This window comes from Electrona antarctica (assembly GCF_951216825.1).
Source record: "Electrona antarctica genome assembly, chromosome: 17".
Classification (NCBI taxonomy): Eukaryota; Metazoa; Chordata; class Actinopteri; order Myctophiformes; family Myctophidae; genus Electrona; species Electrona antarctica.
Window position 1 is genome coordinate 25029275 of NC_136798.1, and position 23775 is coordinate 25053049.

A 23775-nucleotide genomic window follows, 5' to 3' on the forward strand; every position below is an offset into this window, starting at 1 on the left:
TTAGAAGATGGGACACTATTTATCCGGCACAGGGTCCGGTGTGAGTCGCCGTTGGACCCGGCACCATCAGGAGAGGGGCGCTCTGAGGGACCTTCCTCGAAACAAAGCCCGGGTTTGCAATAATGTGGCACTACTGCGCTCTGAGGAATATGCAAACGATATTCTATAAAGAAGGAAGCCAGTGGTATATGACAGTGGGAAATAAGAAACTGACGTGAACAACTGTTAAACCACACCCAAATGTTAATTCTTTCTAATAAATCAACAATCAACAATATGTTTTTATAATCCATGAGTTTAACTTTATTGTTGAGCTAATAATAAAATGTAAATGTGTGACTTACCCAATATTTTTCTCTCTCGGTGGTAGAATATTTGTCCCCATTCCGAGTTAGAGAATCCATGGTAGTGTATCTGTTTAATGTAGTAGGGAATACAATAACTAGGTCTGCGACTCTGCTTTTATTAAATTTAGTTAAAGTCTGCCTCGCCTAAAGCACATAATCCACTACCCACAGGTAGTAACAGACAGACAACGAGAAGTGTGTCACTGTCACCGAGACCAGCCGCGGTCAGAATGAGCGCGCGTAATGATAGTGGGGCACATTGGAAAGGAGGGAGGGAGGGAACGCCATGTGGAGCGCTCAAGTCTAGGCTACTTCAGTGATTTAATTAAACTGTGCATATCATTTATCCACAGGGTGGCAGTAAACTGCGATTAAAAGCGAAAGTAGAAATACATTTCTTTCGCATTTTCTTCTAATATGATTATGTGTCCCAAATGTAGGTGGGTATAGGCTATTTAATTGAATTTGAATTGTTTATTAGGCAAATTAATTGTGGATGAATTTTGTAAGATAGATTTTAGGGAGACGCAGACCTACCGATAACTCTATGAGACCTAAATGCTACACTACAGTATACTATAGTGGCAGCGGTGGCCGAACGGATAGCGGAGCGGTCTTGATACCGGAAGGTCGCCAGTTCGAATCAGCGGTCCGACACGTTAAAATTACCACCGCTGAAGTGCCCTTGAACAAGGCATTGAACCACTACGATGAAATGTGTTCTATGAGCAGGGCCTGGCTGGAAACAAGTTCTTGAGCTTAGCCCAGATACCCTGGGTAAATATAGTAATCATTTCATTTCATTTCACTCGATCGGACGTGGAGATTTTGATTGCATGCATGGTCTGGCCAGAAACGAAACGTAGGCCTACCAGTATGACGCGCAAACTCTGGTCGCTACTCGCTACATATAGCTTTAAGAGCTTTATTTCTGCATACTATTCTATAGGCTAAAAAACACAACATAAATGCATGGGACCAAATATTTGGTTTCATGCATTTATGTTATGTTTAGTTTAGACTACACTTTACAGGCTAAGGGTCCAATTAACCTTATATAAATTTTACAAATTGGTAGATGATTGGTAGATTCCTGTTTTGTTTAATAAACAGAGTGATTTACGTAGAGAATGGTGTTATGTTATGTGATCTTTGTTCAATCTGTTTGAGAATTAAAAACAATATAGGGCATGCCATGATGATATAAAGTATTGTGGTAATCAGATAGAAGAGCGCGTGGCATTCCAAACGTCCCTGCGCTAGCCTCCGAATCATTACGGTAAGCAGTAAGCAAAGCACCCCCTTGTTCCTCCTCCCCCACACGGTTCATGCATGCAAGGAAAGGGGCTCAGCACAGTTTGAAATTACATCCGCCCACACAAGCCGCCATCGTATTTATTTGTGGCATTTACAATATATATTCAATTTATAAAAAATAAAAAAAACATTCGACATCATGAGTTCCATCAACGTGAAGAAGCGGAAAGTGAACGAGCTGCTAAAGAATCCCCAGAAGCGCCAGTTAGTCCCTGCGCTAGCCTCCGAATCATTACGGTAACTAAGCACCGCCTTGTTCCTCCTCCCCCACACGGTTCATGCGGCTCGCTCTCCTTCTGCCGGTAGAAAAGGGTTCAGCGTCGTCGGTGACATTTGGCGCAGTTTGAATTACATCCGCTCAGCCTCACACCAGCCGCCGTCGTATTTATTTATTGTCTTATTTGTGGCTCAATCTTTTTTAAATTACAATATATATCCTACTTATTGCGTGCAACAACAAGAAAAAAATTCGACATCATGAGTTCCATCAACGTGAAGAAGCTGAAAGTGAACGAGCTAAAGGACGAGCTGAAGAAGCGCCAGTTGTCCGACAAGGGGCTGAAGGCCGATCTCATGGACCGCCTGCAGGCCGCGCTGGACCAGGAGGCCCTGGCCGGGGACTCTCCTGTAGACCAGGCCGCAGGGGACGAGGGGGACGCCGCCGACCACGAGGGCATGATGGCGGAGGAAGAGGACGAAGACGGGGAAGAAGACGAAGGCCCGATTGAAGAGAGCATGGAGGCCAACGAGGAGGAGGACGAGTCTGAGCTGGTGGAGGAGGCAGAAGGGGAGAATGGAGGCGGCGGTGATGCTGCTGGCGGCGCCGCGCAGCAGCAGGACGCGGAGATGGGCGAGGGAGAGGAGGAGGACGACGATGATGAGGAGGAGATGGATCCCATACTGAAGGAGGACGAAGACGACATGGAGAAAATTGACGGTGACGGTGAGGACCAGGCTGCAGAGGAGGGTGAGTCGACAAAGCTGGCTGTGCTGCGGGATGGGTTCGTGTCCCGGTTTCGGGTGTGTTTTTTGGCCGCTGCTAGGAGTAGGAGGAGGCCGGGTGGGGAATGATGGAAGTCATTTCTTTACAATGGAGCAGCGTCCATGTTTGAGCCAGCTAGTGTGACCTCCTAGATAGGCTAGCTAATGCTAATCCGCGCAAGGGGTGTCGCTGGCCATTAAAAATCAGATATACAAGTCAACAACGCGTCGCACTGAGCCGTATTGTTGGTTTGTAGATCTGTTCCTTTTGAGGCGCGAGCGACACGGAGTATGTATTGTATAGGCCTTAATGTCTACATTATGCTCATCCGCTTGACCGTGTGGTTCGACCAAAAACGTGTTTTCTTTCTTAAAATTAATTTCAAATGCCTTATTGAGCGAAGGAATCGCTCGTGCGGATGAATTGATGTATAGGCCCAACCATGGCGACGGGCATCTAGAATAGTATTGATAGTTCGTTTGCCCTAATGTGTAATCTATAGAATAGTTAACTATTAAATAATGGCATCCAGGTAACGCAATTGGGGGGCTAACTAGCATAGCGCTTTTATTTGTTGTTTTTAGCTTGTTTGCTTGCTAGCTAACGCCAGAAGGGTTTGGTTTTAGCTGGCAAGCTACATTTCCTTTGTGTCTGCGGTGCAGAGTTAGCTAGACGGCTAGCCTCTAGCTAGCAGGCTAGCTAGGTGGCTAGCCTCTAGCTAGCAGGCTAGCTAGGTGGCTAGCCGCTAGCTATACTCCGCTACATCTAGATATAAGATGTTGAGACGACGAGGCGAGGGAGATGCTGATGTTTGTCTTGGTAGTCCGTTCTTGGTCTGTATGTAGCCAAAGTTCAGATTGTTTACCAAAGTAAAGGCAGATTGCAGAATGAGAATAATGATTGTGGGGAAAACATGGGTACCCGTCGTTAGCAAATGTCGGTCACAGTCAAACTGGGGTTGGTTGGGGGGAAGGGTCAAATTAGGTCAGCGTTTCCATCTTCCTTGCATGATGCATTTGTCCAAAGGAAAATATTTATTTTCCCCTAGAAAACAACCCACATCTCAAGTCTCATTGAAAGTTCTCTATTTAACTGTTAAATTGTAACACCCTAGTGTTTATTTCAGGGTTGTTCCCTGTCTTTATTTTGCAGTGATTGTTTCCCCATCCCAGTAAACACTGTTGTCATATTATTCAGCTGGACCAGCTTACATTGTAACTACTACCCTGGTCATTAAAATTGTTATCATGATGATGGACTTTGAATGTCTTATTATCCATTGTAACTATGAGGTGTTACCTCTTAAGTGATATAATATTAAAAACAGTTATACTAATGGTCGACGCACTGTAACTAATGGAACGGGCTTTGTGGGACAGACTCCCACTGCCAGTCCGACCTCTCTTTCTCTCTCTCCAAAAAAGGAGCGCCTCAATCTATATCTTTGTTTTATTTCCAAAGGGGATGCGGACAAAGGCACGAATGCTGAGCAGAAGAATAAGAAGGGTGTTAAGAGGCGCCGGGAAGAACATGGAAGGGGCTACTTTGAATTTATTGAAGAGAACAAATACAGCTGGTAAGGATGGGACAGAGCAAGAAAATGGCCTTCAGTATCCCTGAAGCGTCATCATAGCTTTGTTGCAACTGTATTGGCTTTAAGTGCCAATGCAACTTAACTAGTTAAAAAAACAGACCCTCATTTTCAAGAATAACCATACCATTTTTTTTATTAATGATTTATTTCTACACCTGTTTCTGAGGGTCATCCCTAACTTCTTTAAAGAACCTTACCATTTTTACCTCTTTGCAGTGCCCACTCACTCTGTGTCTGTAACGGACTGCATTCTGTAAAAGAAGCCTATTTAATTTAGTACATTCTTCTTACATCTGTTCCTCATGCCACCTATTGTTTTGGAAAGCCATTGTGTGCTCCAGGTGTGACCAAGGCTGCTCAAAGTGAGCCCAGAAGGAAAGTAGCAGATGTGAACTTTGGAGGGAGGGGGGAGGTGGAAGCACAGAGGCGGGGAGGAAAGATCCACTGCAGCCAGAGTAGCACACAAGTGTCTAGCAAAATATCACCAAAGTGTTCTGGAGCGTCCCAGGAAGAACTCGCTGTCGACCGTGCATTGTTTGACCTCGCACTGTAGTTAGTTTATTTTTATTTGTTTGTACTAGATGTATGATGTCAATGCTGTTTCTGTCTCATGTATGATGATGTGTGCATTTTTTAAATGTATAAACGTGTTTTAGGTTCTTTTCTCTGCACAGGTGACATGCGTCTGTGTGGTGTGTGTGTGTGTAGCTAGCTAGTTGGTCAATGTTTTGTTTTGTCTGTTTGCTCTTGACTCAGTGCGTGGAGGGATCCGTAGGAAGAAGACACATTCTACTACAACCCCAGAGGTCTCTTTTTTTTTTTTGTGGGGGGCCCCACAGTAAATTAGTTTGATTTTGAAACTCCAACATTATTCCTGTTAGCATTTTGCTATTTTTCTTTCACAAATTCGTTAAACCACTGTTCACGTTAGGCTAGATTTGTTTCCTTTTTATCTTTGTAGTCATAGGCCTCAAACTTTTCAGTGGGGCCATATGCTCCTTCTCAGTATGACAGAACATGGCCCCTCTCCCAGGTTGTCATAAATCTCCCCGCTGCAGCTCAGGGCTGTCTGAGGACACATGACCAAACACTCAGACGGTTTAGTCTGCAACACATGATGGAAAAGGATTCTGACACCTTCCATAGTCTATCACAGACTGTATTTCATCATTTATCCATCTGTATTATTATAGTCTTAACATTAATGTCTTTACATGGTTTTCACCTATAGTAAGTAAATTATCTCTTCACAGAGAATTTTGTCATTACATATTTGACCACTGCAGAGTTGGTAAGTGACTGCAGCTGCAGCATCCAATTTGAGCTCAACATGGTTTACTCGATTGCATAGGAATCCCTTCATTTCATGGCCAGTTGTGTCCCTTTAAGCATTAAACTTGGTGGTTGTGCTTCTGTTTCATGGGGCCTTTGAAATTGGTCATGACCTTTCAGTGAGAATTCAACACATAAAGATCTAAATCACTCCTAGTACTACGTAAGACTGACTGACTCAACAGGAGTCTGATTCCCATAACACTGATCAGAAACTTTTCAGTCACCAATTTGTGGCCTCCTACCCTGTAGGGTGGTGTAGGTGTTTTCTCCATGTCTCTCTTTGAGTTTTAGATTTCGCTGGATAATGCAAGGTAAGTGCTGTCTGCCAGTGTTGACTATACAAATAATACTTGGAGGCTCTAGTTTTTTTTTTAATTTTTTTTTAGTTTTTCCTACAGCATTTCCCCACCCCCCTTTTCTTTCAGTCATCGTTTTCCGCAGGTGGTACCAAGTCATCTACACGGGCTCCATGCTAGTGCCATAACCCTCTGACCTCCAAATTGTCTGACTGGTTTTGATCTCTTGTTTTCAGGGCATCCTTCAAGTCCCCTGTACCGCCACTTGAGGAAGAGGATGAGGAATTTGACGACACAAAAGTCTGCCTGGATACCTGTGAGTCCTTTGAATATAACTCTAGCCATGTAAATGTAATTACAATGTTTTATTTAATGAAGTTATAAGTTTTAAAAAACAAATCAATTTTTGATGATTTAAAGTGGTTTCTTGGTGAGCTCTGAATTCGGCTTCAAACCTCTCAGCTTTTAGCCTTAAGTGTTATTTAATAACGCAGGCAATGAGTTGAGTTTATGCATTTTGCCTGCGTAAAGCTATGGAAGGAAAGCTGTTCCTTCCATAAGTTATCCTAATAACTGGCTGATGGGAAAGTGGCCTACATACCTTTTACAGCATTTTTACAATAGAGGGTATGCACGTGACATCATCATCAAACCCGGAAGTTATGCAGGAATGCCTACTGAGTGGCAAAAACTACTTTCAGGCCTTGACAACCCATGCATCCAAACAGAAAAGACCTATCTGATTGCATTAAACAATGTTAAACTCACTTTGCATGTTGCTTTGCCACTCGATGTGCCATTCACTTTAAGCATGCGCATACCCTCTATACTGTATTTATTTGATTTAGTACAGTTACAACAATTATTATATTTAGGCTCTTGATTAGAATTGTAAAAATAGGCATTCTGCCCAGCCCTGGTTTAGTCTCTTTGTATTTATTCTCGCTCTCTAAGATACATGTGGAATGCCCGTATAATTTGTGTGTGTGTGTGTGTGTGTGCACTAGACAACTGCGACCTGCACTTCAAGGTGTCCCGAGACCGCTACAGCGCTTCGTCTCTTACCATGGAGAGCTTTGCGTACCTCTGGTCTGGAGGCAAGGCCTCATATGGGGTGACCCAGGGAAAGGTCTGCTTCGAGATGAAGGTACAGCCTCACTATTCATATGCAGTGGACATCTTAACATGCAATTTATTTTATATTAATTTAAACACAGCTGAAGCCAATTAAATGGGTGCGTTTCATTTATTTCTGTGGGCCAACATGGAGTTAACTGCAGAGTTGTTCATACTGAAACAAAGTAACTAATGAAATGTGTCTGAAATGTGTTATTATAGTAAACCGCATTTAACCAATTGCACATAAAAATGTCTTGCTGTAAAAAAGGTCTATAATACATTATTTACATTGTCAGCATTATTTATTTCTTCAAATTGATTTTTGTCTGTGAAAGTATGGTTTGCATAAAGGATAGGATAAATCACTTTTCGCTACCTTGATATTTCATTTTTGCTGATGCCTAGATCTTATTAATTTGCAATTGAGGTTTACTGTTTTCATAGCCCGTATTTAAACTCATGACATAATTAGATGAAATTACCACTGTGCCTGTTGTATGAGATTCTCACTGTCTGTGACCGTGATGATCCAGCAGAATTGACGGTGCCTGTTTTAACACCGATATCAACAGATTACAGAAAAGATCCCAATCAAGCACATCTCCCATAAGAACATGGAGATCCATGATGTCCAGGTGGGCTGGTCCCTGGCTACTGGCAGTCTGCTCCTCGGTCAGTATCACATCCATGTCCTCTATTGTTGGCTTCACCATAGAACCAGTGTTTTTGTTGCAGGAGATTTTTTCAGAATAAAGGCGCTAGAGTGCCAAGCAGATGAGGCAGATTTTACTCTGAAAAGCCCCACCTTCCATTTCCCCTCAAAACCGGGAGGTGAAATGTTCCATTACTACCTCTGGCTAATAAGTCTGATCACGCTTTACAAGTGTTAATATTCTAAATGAGATGCATGATGAAGTCAGAAATTAGGACGGAACATTGTCGTTCTGATCAAAACCCACGGACAGTGCCGTAGATTCAGAGATAATGGCAAGAATTGTGGGCCCGTAAACCGGTTTACAGAAGGAAAAGTCATGGTCACGTGACTGGGCTGCGCCATGACGCTCGGTGGCAAATCCCGCACCGGAAGTGTGACATTTATGAAACATTGAGACCTTTGTCATATAATCTGTTCAAGAATATAAAAGACCTATCGCATGTTCTCCAATAACTTCCTTTTCGATGTGCAAAGTACATCATTTTATTGAGGCATCTAAAGTGTGGCAGGTATCGTTTCTGTCTGAGGTATCGTGAGATTTGGTTGCCAAACAGTCTCTCGATACTTCAGCACGTTCGGAAACTAGTTTGTGCTCTTTAGATACCTCTTACAGTGTACACATCGAAAAGCAACACAATGTGTTGTCTGCTTTTATATTCCTGAACCGATTATGACAAAGGTCTCGATGTTTCATAAATATTTGCTCATGAGCTGGTCCAGGTGACTCCATCCACTGACATGTCTTTAGCATAAGTGTTACTTTGGTACCATGTTGTAATAGAAACCCTTGTAGCAACAAGACCTGACAGTGCCCTAAAGATTTAATTAATCTCAGTTTTGCCGTCAAATATACCTTTAACCTGTATCAATAAGATAATTGAAGTGTTGCAGAAAGCAAGATTTAAGTCTCAAAAGCTCACTAGTGCATTTAAATAAAAACTGAATTTTGGTCTACTGCCCGCGTCGCCTATTGCCCCAATCAACCATATGCAGTCAGCTTCTTTTATAAACGCCGTCTGCAGCCAAAGTTTTACAATGATGGAATACCAAGGTTCAGACATTATATACACGCAGCTGTCGGTGTCATGTATGCACTTTAAGCTGCACTGCATGCTTTAAAATAAGCAAACCACATTGTAAAATGCTGGAGGAACTGAAACTGTAGTTGGTTTGAAGACTTTATCTTGGAGTGGTTACACCTTAAAGTTTGCCCTAAAATGACTCTGGAAGGCCATCTGGTGGTTGGTAGACAACATGACATGACTGCAATTAATAATACACTGTTACTAGTAGTCTTCTCATCCATCACAATCACTGTTCAAACACCACCTTACCCTCCTGGTGAAACTTTGCAAAATCTATATAAATACACACTTTAAAATAAAATGCATGTGGTTTATGTTTAATAAAATGTAATTTGTGCTTAACCTCCATAGGTGAAGAGGAGCACTCGTATGGCTACTTTGGGCAGGGCAAGAAAACGTCCAACTGTGTGACAGAGGACTATGGAGAGACTTACGATGAGAACGATGTCATCTGCTGCCTCATTGTAAGCGATGCCTTTCATTCCATTGGGTGTGAAGTGTGTGGATGCAGCTAAAATTCTATAAACTTAAATATATTTGCAGAAGACTTCAACCCTCAACCTTGCATTCAAAGGGGAATGGAATTGATTGTCTTTGGCTGGCAACAGCTTTTGTCATCCCTTGTGAAATTTCTATTTAAATGTTGCTGTCAAAGTACTAATACATGACCAACCTAACATTTTCACATGCCATCCCACAGGACTTTGAGGGCGACAATGTGGCGATGTCTTTCTCTAAGAACGGCACAGAGCCTGCTGTGGCGTTCGAAATCCCCAAGGACTCCCTGGCTGGCCAGGCCCTCTACCCCCACATCACCTGCCACAACTGTGCAGTGGAGTTCAACTTCGGCCAGATGGAGACGCCGTACTTCCCCCTGCCCGAGGGCTACACCTTCATGCAGCAGATTCCTGTTGACGAGAGGATCCGTGGACCCAAGGGACCTGAGACCAAGGCTGATTGCGAGGTAAACACAGAAAAGCTTGTTGTAGTAGGAATGACATGTGCCTTTATATTCAGGATAAAACGACATTCACACTGAATACTATGTATATCTCGGTCCTGTCTTGTAGATGATAGTAATGGTGGGCCTGCCAGGCTCGGGGAAGACCACATGGGTGAAGAATCACATTCAGGAAAACCCTGGGAAATACTACATCCTTGGCAGCGACACCATTGTGGAGAAAATGATGGTATGCTTGTTCCATTTTTGTCTGTTATGGCCTGGATTGGCACATTCTCAATGAGTAATAACATTTTAATTTCGTTCAGATTAACTGCTTGAAATAACATTTTAATTTCGTTCAGATTAACAGCTTGAAACGCCGGTCAAAGGACACTGCAAAGCTAGCTGGCATCTCCCAGCGTGCACCACTTTTCCTGGGCAAGTTCATCGAGATCGCTGCTCGCAAGAAGAGAAACTACATCTTAGATCATGTAAGTCTCACTTCTGAATCTGTCTACCCTGATTTAGATTTTTTGGGGGAAATGGGATTTTCTTTCATTTAGCTTAAAGTTTTACACAATCTAATGTGTTAGACATTACAATTATTGATGGACCACATGACTTATTATTCATAGTATTGTGACATGGAAATTGAGAGATCAACCAAAAGCTATTCCTATCGAAATCTATCTCAAAGGATAGATCTCCAAATGGTGGTGTATTCTCCCTTTTCTGTGCCTTGATGGATTGTGAAATTTCTCCATTCCCCAGACCAACCTGTCAGCCCCAGGCCAGAAAAGGAAGATGTGTCTGTTTGCGGGCTTCCAGCGTAAGGCTGTGGTGATCTGTCCCTCGGATGAAGACTATAAGCAGAGGGCCCAGAAGAAGGCGGAAAGTGATGGCAAAGAGGTGCCTGAGCATGCTCTGCTTAAAATGAAAGGTAATGAATCAATGTCTCATTTAAACTATATTTAATGTCATCTTTCTGGCGTTCTGGTGGCACAGGGGTAGGAGGAAGGAAAACTGCTCACTGTGAAAAGAAGTGGACTGTCACTGGTGGTGTAGCACATAATTGGCCATTTGCAGACCGCGGCCAACTTGTCATCAGAGTTTAGAAGCACTCGTTTTCAGTAAAGAAATGTCCTGCTGCCGTCCTGCACCCGTTTTGTGCAACTTCAAAACCGGTGGTACGCAGGGCAGTTGAGTGATATCTAACGAGCACTTCCAAACTGCAACACAGAAAAATCGCCTTCAAGGAAAGAAAGTAACTCGTAACATGTCTACAGTGGATTTTTATGAAACAAACTTTGCAGATAATTCAAGCTTTTCGTACAGCTGCAATGTTAGTGATTTTGACGTTGTTTAATACAATCGGATAGGACTTTTCTGTTTGGATGAATGGACTGTCTATGGGAATTGCACCTTGTTAGCACCCTGCCATTAACTTATATGACAAGATGGCCGCGGTCTGCATATGGTCCATGGGACATGCTCACCTGAACCCTCCCTAACCAACCAGTAGGGGTCAGCAGAGTCAAGTACAACAAGACTTGGAAATTAACAACTAAATTGGGAGAAACGGGATAAGAGAAAATATTTCTTCATGTTTCTTTCTTTTTCTTCCCTCCAGGTTTCTTCTCTTTGCCCGATGTGGGAGACAGCTTCAGCGAGGTGACCTATGTGGAACTGCAGAAGGATGAGGGTCTCAAGCTTCTGGAGCAGTATAAGGAGGAGAGCAAGTCTGCCCTTCCTGCTGAGAAGAGGCCCAACCAGGGGGGCATGCCCCCAAAGAGGGGTGGTGGCGGCCCTCGTGGAGGAGGTCGTGGCAACAAGGGCCCGTTCAACCGTGGTGGAGGACCAGGACCTAGGGGAGGTGTTCGCGGGGGCTTCCCGATCAGAGGCAACTTCAGAGGAGGTAGTTTTTCTTTCTTTTTCCAATTTGATTTATTTTTTATTTCTCAATTATTTTACTGTTACTTGGCATTCATCCTTGCAAATGTAAGGTTTAAATGATAGTGGATAAGTGGGGATTGTGCATAAGCCATAGTAGGGCATGCATTCTAGGCCCTCTATTCCAGCTTCTGACATGGGCTTTGAATGTAACCCGTGTTCACTGTTCCCTCTGGTCTGCTGCTGTTCACAGCTCCTGTTCCTCGTGGGGGCTTCAACCGTCCTCCCCGCGGCTTTCTGCCACCTCCAGCCTTCAGAGGAGGCTTCCCTCCCAGTCGTGGTAGCTTCAACAGGGGCGGAAGCCTCATGCCCAGCCTGATAGGATCCCCGAGAGGTGGACCAATGAGGGGTAACATGGGCCCAAGAGGTGGAGCCAGGGGTGGATCCATGAACCGAGGTGGTCCAATGAGCAGGGGGAACATGAGCAGGGGGGGTGGCGGTGGCGGCGGCGGCCAAATGAGCAGGGGAGGCGGTGGTAACAGAGGCAACTACAATCAGGTGAGTGTGGATAGTGGATACTCAGTGACCCACAACTTTGTTGTGAGGTGTGTTCTGACTGTAATGAGGGATAAAACAGAGTGATTGTATTTTGCTTAAATGGCAAGAACACTTTGATAGAGATTTGCGTTGTGTAGTTACCTGGCCTAGGCAAGGCTTTTAGGTCGTAAGCAAATGCAAACAAAGCTGATTCTGACTATCGGACATCACAGTACTTGGAATTAGGATCTGTGGATAAGTCCAGGCTTTCTTCCTAATACAAACTGTTATACTGTACTGTTGACATGAAATTCTGATCTCAATGCAATACTATAGATTCAGATCTGTAGATTGTGCATTATAATTTGGGAGGTGCAGGACTGTTCCACATCAGTTATTGTGATTTTTATTCCATGCCTTTTGTAGTTCCAGCAGAGAGGAGGTGCTGGTGGTAGCCGTGGCAACTTTGGCAACAAGAACAGCAACTATGGCAACAACAGGAATAGCGGCGGTGGCGGTGGCGGCGGCGGTGGCGGCGGTGGCAATTACGGAAACAGGAACGGCAACTTTGGCATGGATAAGGCTCAAGCCTTCAACCAGAGCTGGCAGCAAGGGGTCAGTACAGTAATTTGTTACATAATGCATGTTCATTCCCTTGCTGAAAATTAGAAACGATTGTTCAAATAGTACCAATGTTTACACTTTGCTCAAGTGTGCCATCGGATCACTATCCCATTGTGTCTAACATGAGTGTAAATGCACCAAAGCCACATTTATAGGCGGATGGAAATCATTGCTCAAACCTCCTAGTTAATGTTTAAAAACTCTTTTATAAAAGGATCTACTGTATATGGGCGACCAGATGGCCAAGTTGTTAAGACGCCTACCACATTGACAGGAGTCTCGTGTAACTCATCATTGGTACAATTACTTGTAGATTTGTAGCGGTTAATCAATGTATTTTTTTCCCTATAATTTGTTTTTATACATTTAAAAAAGATAAAGAAAAAATTAAGATAAAGATAGTTATCAATAGAATCATCTCTAAGAAGATAATCAAGAGTTGCAGCCCTAAACTTGGTTTGGTTTTTCCCTTGCAGTTCTGGAACCAGAAGCCATGGAGCCAGCAGTATCAGCCAGGGGGATACTACTGAGAGACTTTGTATTGTACACTGTAAAATCCTGAGGAATAATTTAACTCTGCAAGTGTACAGATATATTTGTACATTCTTCTACGAGTTAAATGAACACTGGATTTTACTGTGTAATTGGACTGGTGGCCCGCACTGAGACCCACCGCTCGCCACGGAACATCCCTCTCCACAGCCTGCTTTTTTTTTTCTTTTTTTTATATCATTTCTTGAACACTAGTCAACATCATCCAATTTGTTGGGGCAATCTCACAATGTGATGCAATGCACTGCAAGTTTGTTGATCCGCTATTTTCGCCATGTGACTCCGGCATACAACTAAGTATAATTAGGGCCTATGTGGTTAAATAAAAAAACTGACAACCAACTGACAATAACAGCTAAAGCAACATGGAACAACATTCCACATCAGAGAGGAGATGAAATGGATAGATGGTGTTTTTGAAGCTTTTATACATACAGTTTGTGTTTTGTGTATACAAAATGGGTTCATCTGCATAAAAGGTCCCTTTCCCCCTTTTTTTTTTTTTTTTTTTTTTTACATTTTATGGTCCCCACCACTTTTTAAAATGGAATGCTTTTAAAACAAATTTATTATAAATTGTTTGAAAATCAAGAACTGAAAACATTTTGCCAGTGTGGCAGGTGTAAGGAGAGTTGTTCAGGGTTGTATGTTTTATCAATTTGTTTTTTTTACATTACCTTGTAAATATTTTTGCTTTGTTGCTTAGTTTAATTTGTAAGAGAGGTTTAAAAGTGGTAATGATCGCAAGCTAAATGTTTTGGCTGCTTAACCAGCACTGCTGTTAGCTAAGTATTGTTAGATTGTACATGTAGTCATCAAACAGTTAAATTGAAAAGGCAGAACAATTTTAAGCAAGTACTGGTTTTTGTCTTTTGTTCAAACATCTTATATGTAACCTAAACTCCCTAGACTTACAATAAATAAACAAGTCGTTGGCATTTTTACATCTCCTAATGGCTTATGACTTTTGATTCAGTTCAAAGGTGCGTAAAGGACCTTTGATGGGCTATGGCCTGGTTTGCTACTTCAAACATTAGGACATCAGTCCCTGCTCTGCCCATATTTCGCACCTCATTAGTCAAGTACCCGCTACACATGTCCAGTTTTTGATGTACCAATACAGGTACTTCAAGCTATTTGAATACATATCACATTGAGAGTATTTTAATGCTTTTGAAGTTTTTAACAAAAGCCATGCTAGTACTGCGTTTATATATTTTATTTAAAATTATGCTTAATTTATGTATCTATTGGGGCACTGGCCACACTTGTCAGGTATTTGTTGGTTAATATGTGGCTGCTTTCTGAATCTGGCTTGGAAGCTTTGTTACTTGAATGAGGTACTGGCAATTTACAATGCAAGAGGTGAGTCCAAGACTGTATGCCATTTAATCATGTTAGGGTTTTTGTGTTATTAAAATCTTTAAATGTTCATACTGTAGACTGGAGCTAGTTTAGCACACATTAGGCCCATGAGTTTACAAGTCTGGTTCTTTTCTTGGGTGAGTTCATGGCAACCTTAATTTGGCACCAGCAAACCAAAGGGCTTTGTCAACACTGAGGCTATGTTTAGACTGGCAGCGCAAATCTGATATTTGTCTGGTTGGTTTTCTCACATGAATAAGAAAATCTGATCACTTAACTGAACACAACCATGTGGATATTCAGACCCAAGGAACATATTGGGGGGGGCAGATTTACTTACAGCTCCAGATGCCTCGTACTGACTGAAAGAAGGCAAGATGCCCATTTTCAAACTTGATACAATATTATTATTTCAAAGCACTCCCGATTATGTAATGGTGACACCATGGCCTCTGTAATAATGGCAGCTCCTCATTTAACAGCACACATTGTCTAATGACATTTCCCTTGTAGAGGTTATTGCAGTAGCAGAGAATAGGTTGATGTCACGTACAACCGGAAGTTATGACCACGAGAGACAGTGAGGCAAGCAATGGTGCACTATAAGTCCTTTTGTTTTATTTGTAACCAGCCTGTGTTAACATTTCATTGAACATACTGTATATAGTTAACCACAAATTTCAGCCATGCATGAATGTTTCATTAACTGACTTCAGGTAATGCTGTGTTGTGTTTATGAAGTGTTAGTTCTCCCCAACGACTGGTATACGCCATGAGCTGTCTATATTTTAAGATTTTCAGGGGTGGGGTTATGCTCCTATTTTAATGTAATGGATACATCCATTTTACAGGTTTGCAGAGTAGAGATTGTTGTATGTCCTCATGAAAACCAAGTATATTTTTTATTGATTTATGTTGCAGGACAAATATCAGGTGTTTTATTAAAACCAACTGCCCAAAATTCTTGAAACTTTTCAGACTTGTCTCTTTCTATAATGACAATGTTTTGATATTTGTGTTTAAACCTTGCTTTTTTATTTTGTCTCAACTCTTATTAAAATAAGTAAAACTATACAGTAGCGTTGTTATTTCTTAGATCTTTGACTACTGTTAATTGTGTTAAACATAACCACACTGCTTGAATAAAAAGGAGAGTAAAGAATGTTTTTGACATTCATGATTAGACAGTGCTTCTCAACCTGTGGGTCTGGACCATTACCGCATCAAAAGTAATAACTAAAGTAAAAGTAACAACCTACACTATAAAAACTGGCCAAATTGGCAAAAAATGTTAAAATAGCTGATCTACAAGCTTGTAGATCTGCTACTTTCACAATATTTATCTGTGGAACAGTCAAACAAAATGTAATGCCACTACAATTCTAAGTGCTTGTCAGGTTCCCACTCAGGGATCATCAATATGTCCGTACACTGACAAATGTGTCTGTGGCAAGACTTGTCCGTATCCGTGGCAAATGTTAGATTTTCAGTTTTACACCATTATAATGTTCTTATTTTGAATATCAGTCTCCAGGTTTTCTTCTGAATATGTTTGACACTGATTTACTACGACACTATGTATGGCACATTAGGAGTCCACTAGGACAGTGGTTCTCTAACTTTTTATTTTCAAGGACCCTTATGGATGGGTCCATTTGGTTCAATGTGTGCACTCTCAGAGTTACAGACCTGTTAAGGTCATTTAAGGCTATACAGCTCTTTCTGTTTCTGGAAATACAATTTAGGCATTTAGCAGACGCTCTTAATCCAGAGCGACTTACATTAAGCAATAACAAAAGCATGGCATACATCACATATATAAAAAGTAGTTATCATGAATCATGCGTAAACTAAGAACGTAACAGTGGAGTATCTATGTAAACTATACATACTATACTATATAATATATTATACATGTATACTATAAATTGCTATGACTACATAAAGTGCAATTCTAGAGCTGTCTACGTAACAAGCTATAAGTCTGTTTAAAATACTATCTAAGTCTACATAATGTGCTATCTAAGGGGCTAGGCTAGGGCAAGTGCTACGGGCCATGGTGGAGTCTGAAGAGGTGGGTTTTCAGACTACGGCGGAAGATTGGGAGTGAGGCTGCAGTTCTGACTGTGATGGGAAGTGCATTCCATAGTTTTGGAGCCAGAAGGGAGAAGAGTTTGGGACGTGTGGAGCATTGTCCCGGCGTTTTTAGTGAAAGTACCTCCAGCTTCCCTGCGTTGGCTGATCTGAGTGAGCGGGAGGAAATATTATTGTCCGATCATTTTTATGTCCATGGCAAAAATGAGTTTTTTTTTGTAGGGTCCCTAGTTCAAATATGATTATTTTGTTGGGTCACAGCCTGAAGAATTTGAGCACCATTGCATTATGATACTGCTGAATGCCCTTTATTCACGTGCTTCCTGTTAATAGAATAACTCTAGTGGGAATCCACTTTCCTTCCAGACTTGAGTTAAGCTGTAGGAAGCCTGTGAATGACAAGCCCCCCTACAATGATAGCAAACAGGCCTTTTATTTTGATAGTGGCCCTGATTACCAATGTTTGGCCTAGTCTATCTTCTAAGCCTGATGTAAACAGAGAAAGACCTATTCTAGGACTGATGTGGATTGACCATTTCTCACAATGTTTCTCTGCATGTGGCCATGTAGCTTTATCCCACTGCAAATATACCAATACACACAAAAAGCTGGTTACAAGTCTGCCTAACAGTCTTAAACATGACCACTCAATGCAACAAGTGTCATAAGTCATTAGGCAAATTATTTACTTATCATTACAATTTCGTATAGAATTAACTTGTATACAAAATACAAATAAAGGAGTAGCAGGTGGTGTCATGGGATGCAGCCTTACTGTACTTCATCTGTGATCTCTCTTAATGCGGATTGACTAGGACTATATAGGATTGCCACCCGCCTTTATAGTGATGAAATCCCGGACAAAAAATTGTGTTCCTAAATTGACCAATACAAATCAAATCTATTTGATTGTGTGCAGTCTTCAGGGTGTCCCCCAGGGTGCAGTCTTCAGGGTGTCCCCCAGGGTGTCCCCCAGGGTGTCCCCCAGGGTGCAGTCTTCAGGGTGTCCCCCAGGGTGCAGTCTTCAGGGTGTCCCCCAGGGTGTCCCCCAGGGTGCAGTCTTCAGGGTGTCCCCCAGGGTGCAGTCTTCAGGGTGTCCCCCATGGAAAAGGAGGATTGTTTAACCCCTTTTAGTTTAATCACTTAAGCACTATTTTCAAAATGTGCATCATTTCTATAGGTCTGCTATATTCTGAAAATGTCATTGTTTACAGTGACATGCACAAAATAGGGATAGTCAGGTTGAATCTGGTTCATTTCACTAATTTCACCAGCAATCCAATGAGGTTCTCTCTCCCCACCTACAGTATAGATAGACAGTTGTACATTTGTTTACTTAACCTTGACCTATCAACTAAGATCTTCTTATGGGGGTCCTTAGCTGGCACCATATCCTTTCAAATGGGGTGTATACGCAGCGTATCAATTTTTTTTTTTTTTACATTTTATGGTCCCTACCACTTTTTAAAATGGAATGCTTTTAAAACAAATTTATTATAAATTGTTTGAAAATCAAGAACTGAAAACATTTTGCCAGTGTGGCAGGTGTAAGGAGAGTTGTTCAGGGTTGTATGTTTTATCAATTTGTTTTTTTTTTACATTACCTTGTAAATATTTTTGCTTTGTTGCTTAGTTTAATTTGTAAGAGAGGTTTAAAAGTGGTAATGATCGCAAGCTAAATGTTTTGGCTGCTTAACCAGCACTGCTGTTAGCTAAGTATTGTTAGATTGTACATGTAGTCATCAAACAGTTAAATTGAAAAGGCAGAACAATTTTAAGCAAGTACTGGTTTTTGTCTTTTGTTCAAACATCTTATATGTAACGTAAACTCCCTAGACTTACAATAAACAAGTCGTTGGCATTTTTACATCTCCTAATGGCTTATGACTTTTGATTCAGTTCAAAGGTGCGTAAAGGACCTTTGATGGGCTATGGCCTGGTTTGCTACTTCAAACATTAGGACATCAGCCCCTCCTCTGCCGATATTTCGCACCTCATTAGTCAAGTACCCGCTACACATGTCCAGTTTTTGATGTACCAATACAGGTACTTCAAGCTATTTGAATACATATCACATTGAGAGTATTTTAATGCTTTTGAAGTTTTTAACAAAAACTTTCTATAATGACAATGTTTTGATATTTGTGTTTAAACCTTGCTTTTTTATTTTGTCTCAACTCTTATTAAAATAAGTAAAACTATACAGTAGCGTTGTTATTTCTTAGATCTTTGACTACTGTTAATTGTGTTAAACATAACCACACTGCTTGAATAAAAAGGAGAGTAAAGAATGTTTTTGACATTCATGATTAGACAGTGCTTCTCAACCTGTGGGTCTGGACCATTACCGCATCAAAAGTAATAACTAAAGTAAAAGTAACAACCTACACTATAAAAACTGGCCAAATTGGCAAAAAATGTTAAAATAGCTGATCTACAAGCTTGTAGATCTGCTACTTTCACAATATTTATCTGTGGAACAGTCAAACAAAATGTAATGCCACTACAATTCTAAGTGCTTGTCAGGTTCCCACTCAGGGATCATCAATATGTCCGTACACTGACAAATGTGTCTGTGGCAAGACTTGTCCGTATCCGTGGCAAATGTTAGATTTTCAGTTTTACACCATTATAATGTTCTTATTTTGAATATCAGTCTCCAGGTTTTCTTCTGAATATGTTTGACACTGATTTACTACTACACTATGTATGGCACATTAGGAGTCCACTAGGACAGTGGTTCTCTAACTTTTTATTTTCAAGGACCCTTATGGATGGGTCCATTTGGTTCAATGTGTGCACTCTCAGAGTTACAGACCTGTTAAGGTCATTTAAGGCTATACAGCTCTTTGTGTTTCTGGAAATACAATTTAGGCATTTAGCAGACGCTCTTAATCCAGAGCGACTTACATTAAGCAATAACAAAAGCATGGCATACATCACATATATAAAAAGTAGTTATCATGAATCATGCGTAAACTAAGAACGTAACAGTGGAGTATCTATGTAAACTATACATACTATACTATATAATATATTATACATGTGTACTATAAATTGCTATGACTACATAAAGTGCAATTCTAGAGCTGTCTACGTAACAAGCTATAAGTCTGTTTAAAATACTATCTAAGTCTACATAATGTGCTATCTAAGGGGCTAGCCTAGGGCAAGTGATACGGGCCATGGTGGAGTCTGAAGAGGTGGGTTTTCAGACTACGGCAGAAGATTGGGAGTGAGGCTGCAGTTCTGACTGTGATGGGAAGTGCATTCCATAGTTTTGGAGCCAGAAGGGAGAAGAGTTTGGGACGTGTGGAGCGTTGTCCCGGCGTTTTTAGTGAAGGTACCTCCAGCTTCCCTGCGTTGGCTGATCTGAGTGAGCGGGAGGAAATATTATTGTCCGATCATTTGTATGTCCATGGCAAAAATGAGTTTTCTTTTTTTGGAGGGTCCCTAGTTCAAATATGATTATTTTGTTGGGTCACAGCCTGAATAATTTGAGCACCATTGCATTATGATACTGCTGAATGCCCTTTATTCACGTGCTTGATTGATTGATTGAAGAATTTATTAACAGTTTGCAGAATTACAGTACATTTCAAGCACAAACTCAATACAAAGGCTGTTAACTGTGAGTGGACGACCCAATTAAGCATTACTTGTTTCCAATAGGGTCCACCATGTTCAAATCATCAAAACATTTAGAGACGTACAAATAGACACTTCTATAGACAGAACAATTTACAACAATTTACAATTTAGGCATTTAGCAGACGCTCTTAATCCAGAGCGACTTACAATAGGCAAGAACAAAAAGCATGGGAATACATCACATATGTAAAAATGCATTTATCGCGAAACGTGCGTAAGCTAAGAACGTGACTAGAACATATCTATATAATGGCACTATACATATAAACTATAACTAGAACATATCTATATAATGACACTATACATATAAACTACACATATATGCTATACTATGCTGTACATATATACTATGAAGTGCTATGACTACATACAATGCACTTATTGTGCTGTCTACATGACATGCTATAAGTCTGTTTCAAATGCTATATAAGTCTAAGAAGTGCTGTCTAAGGGGGGTAGGGTAAGTGCTATGGGCCATGATGGAGTCTGAAAAGGTGGGTTTTCAGACTACGGCGGAAGATCGGGAGTGATGCTGCAGTTCTGATTGCAACGGGAAGTGCATTCCACAGTTTTGGGGCCAGAAGGGAGAAGAGTTTGGGACGTGTGGAGCGTTGTCCCGGCGTTTTTAGTGAGGGTACTTCCAGCTTCCCTGCCTTGGCTGATCTGAGTGCGCGGGAGGGTTTGTAGGGTTCAATCATGCTGGCAAGATATGGGGGAGCCATACCTTTGGTTGCTTTAAATGCCAACATCAGAGTTTTGTATTCTGTGCGGGCAGCGACCGGGAGCCAGTGCAACAGGAAGGAACAGGAATTCATCATAATTCCTAGTTAATAGAATAACTCTAGTGGGAATCCACTTTCCTTCCAGACTTGAGTTAAGCTGTAGGAAGCCTGTGAATGACAAGCCCCCCTACAATGATAGCAAACAGGCCTTTTATTTTGATAGTGGCCCTGATTACCAATGTTTGGCCTAGTCTATCTTCTAAGCCTGATGTAAACAGAGAAAGACCTATTCTAGGACTGATGTGGATTGACCATTTCTCACAATGTTTCTCTGCATGTGGCCATGTAGCTTTATCCCACTGCAAATATACCAATACACACAAAAAGCTGGTTACAAGTCTGCCTAACAGTCTTAAACATGACCACTCAATGCAACAAGTGTCATAAGTCATTAGGCAAATTATTTACTTATCATTACAATTTCGTATAGAATTAACTTGTATACAAAATACAAATAAAGGAGTAGCAGGTGGTGTCATGGGATGCAGCCTTACTGTACTTCATCTGTGATCTCTCTTAATGCGGATTGACTAGGACTATATAGGATTGCCACCCGCCTTTATAGTGATGAAATCCCGGACAAAAAATTGTGTTCCTAAATTGACCAATACAAATCAAATCTATTTGATTGTGTGCAGTCTTCAGGGTGTCTTCAGGGTGATTGTGTGCAGTCTTCAGGGTGATTGTGTGCAGTCTTCAGGGTGTCTTCAGGGTGATTGTGTGCAGTCTTCAGGGTGTCTTCAGGGTGTGTGCCGTCTTCAGGGTGTGTGCTGTCTTCAGGGTGATTGTGTGCAGTCTTCAGGGTGTCCCCCAGTCTTCAGGGTGTCCCCCAGTCTTCAGGGTGTCCCCCATGAAAAAGGAGGATTGTTTAACCCCTTTTAGTTTAATCACTTAAGCACTATTTTCACTATAGGTCTGCTATATTCTGAAAATGTCATTGTTTACAGTGACATGCACAAAATAGGGATAGTCAGGTTGAATCTGGTTAATTTCACTAATTTCACCAGCAATCCAATGAGGTTATCTCTCCCCACCTACAGTATAGATAGACAGTTGTACATTTGTTTACTTAACCTTGACCTATCAACTAAGATCTTCTTATGGGGGTCCCTAGCTGGCACCATATCCTTTCAAATGGGGTGTATACGCAGCGTATCAATTTGGGGGTCCGACCGTCCTTGATATGAAAAGGTTTGTTTATATTGCAGTCTATGTCATTGTGTCATGACAATTTTGTGAAAGCAGTACTGTATGTGGGGTAGTGTGTGAAGCAAGTTAAATGATGGATGGCCAAACAGACAAGGTATGATGATGGGCAAATGAAAATCACCATTCCTCACTTTGACATTATATTATCATATATTGGGAAAAAACACAAGCAAGCTGGTTGAAACCATCTCAAAAGGTGCAGTGTTCAACAGTGTGTTGACTTTGTCCCTCTACAATCTTTGTAAAATATTAAAGGACCACTTCACCCTTTTTCAACCTATCTTCACAATTGGTCAATTTGGTCCTCACTCATGCTCATGGTAGCATCCCTGTCTACTCGCTCTGTGTCTCAGACAAGAGCTGTGGACAGTTCAGAAACCTACGAGTGACATCACCAGTAGGCAGGTTTGGACAGTTTGAACATGATTTTGATGTTGATGTTTTATATTTATTAGAGCAAGAACAATGGCTTTCATTTCAGCATGCTAATTTTACAGGAAGTACCATTAGCATGGAATCCCCATTGGTAGGTAATAGGTATAGTTTTCAGAACTGTCTGTTGCTCAACAATGAGACAGAGCAAGTAGACATAAATTGTGTTGTCTTATAAAGAGCATTAGTGAGGCACAGTATTAATGTTGATAAACGTATTGGCCTATGAGTTCTACAATATGTGCCAGATGAACCGATGCACTTCATATCACCATATTAATAGCAGAATATGTTTTTCAGTATATAGTCTAGATCCTGAACCAAGTTTAGTACTACACCATCATCAACATTTTGAGTTATTTTCTGTGTGTAATGACATCGTAATAATAAATTATTTATTGAGAAGCTAGTTTTGTTTGATGCACTGTGACAAAGGTTAGTATTATTAAACTGAACATCACTTTATACTAAGTGATAATGTCACAACCAGATGACTAAAGAAAAGTTGCTGCATGTTTCATTCACAGCATCATATGGAGGTGGCAACTGCGGCAACCTGAATGACTTGGGCAAGTATCCAATAAAGACAATTTGCAAGTTCAAAGTTCTATGAAGCAAACCATTTTATTTTATAACATAAAATATGTCACTCATCTATATTATTTACAGCTTCACAATACAACACATCTGAGATCAAATCAGACAGTATTTGAATAATTGATGGGGACTCAATGCAACTCATACAAAACATATCAAAATCCATTATTTACAAAATATATAAAGTGCTTGTTTCTTAAGGGGACAGAGATGAAATGCCCAGTTTCTATAAATGTCCGAGAATGCCTATTTGTTTAAATAAAAAGTACTAGACGTGTTTTGTTACAAGAAAATAGGCTACACTTGGGC

At 41.1% G+C, this 23775-nt stretch overlaps 1 protein-coding gene across 1 annotated transcript; it reads left to right on the top strand.

Moving 5' to 3' along the window:
- Window positions 1-1959: 1959 nt before the first annotated feature.
- On the top strand, window positions 1960-15775 carry hnrnpub (heterogeneous nuclear ribonucleoprotein Ub). The gene is made up of 14 exons (XM_079527079.1): window positions 1960-2631; window positions 4108-4222; window positions 6108-6187; window positions 6879-7018; window positions 7563-7662; window positions 9142-9254; window positions 9491-9754; window positions 9861-9980; window positions 10096-10224; window positions 10505-10673; window positions 11364-11648; window positions 11877-12181; window positions 12587-12775; window positions 13261-15775. Exons 1-14 carry the CDS (start codon window positions 2142-2144, stop codon window positions 13312-13314), a joined length of 2553 nt encoding a protein of 850 aa, XP_079383205.1. The 5' UTR covers window positions 1960-2141; the 3' UTR covers window positions 13315-15775.
- The last annotated feature ends 8000 nt before the right edge of the window (window positions 15776-23775 follow it).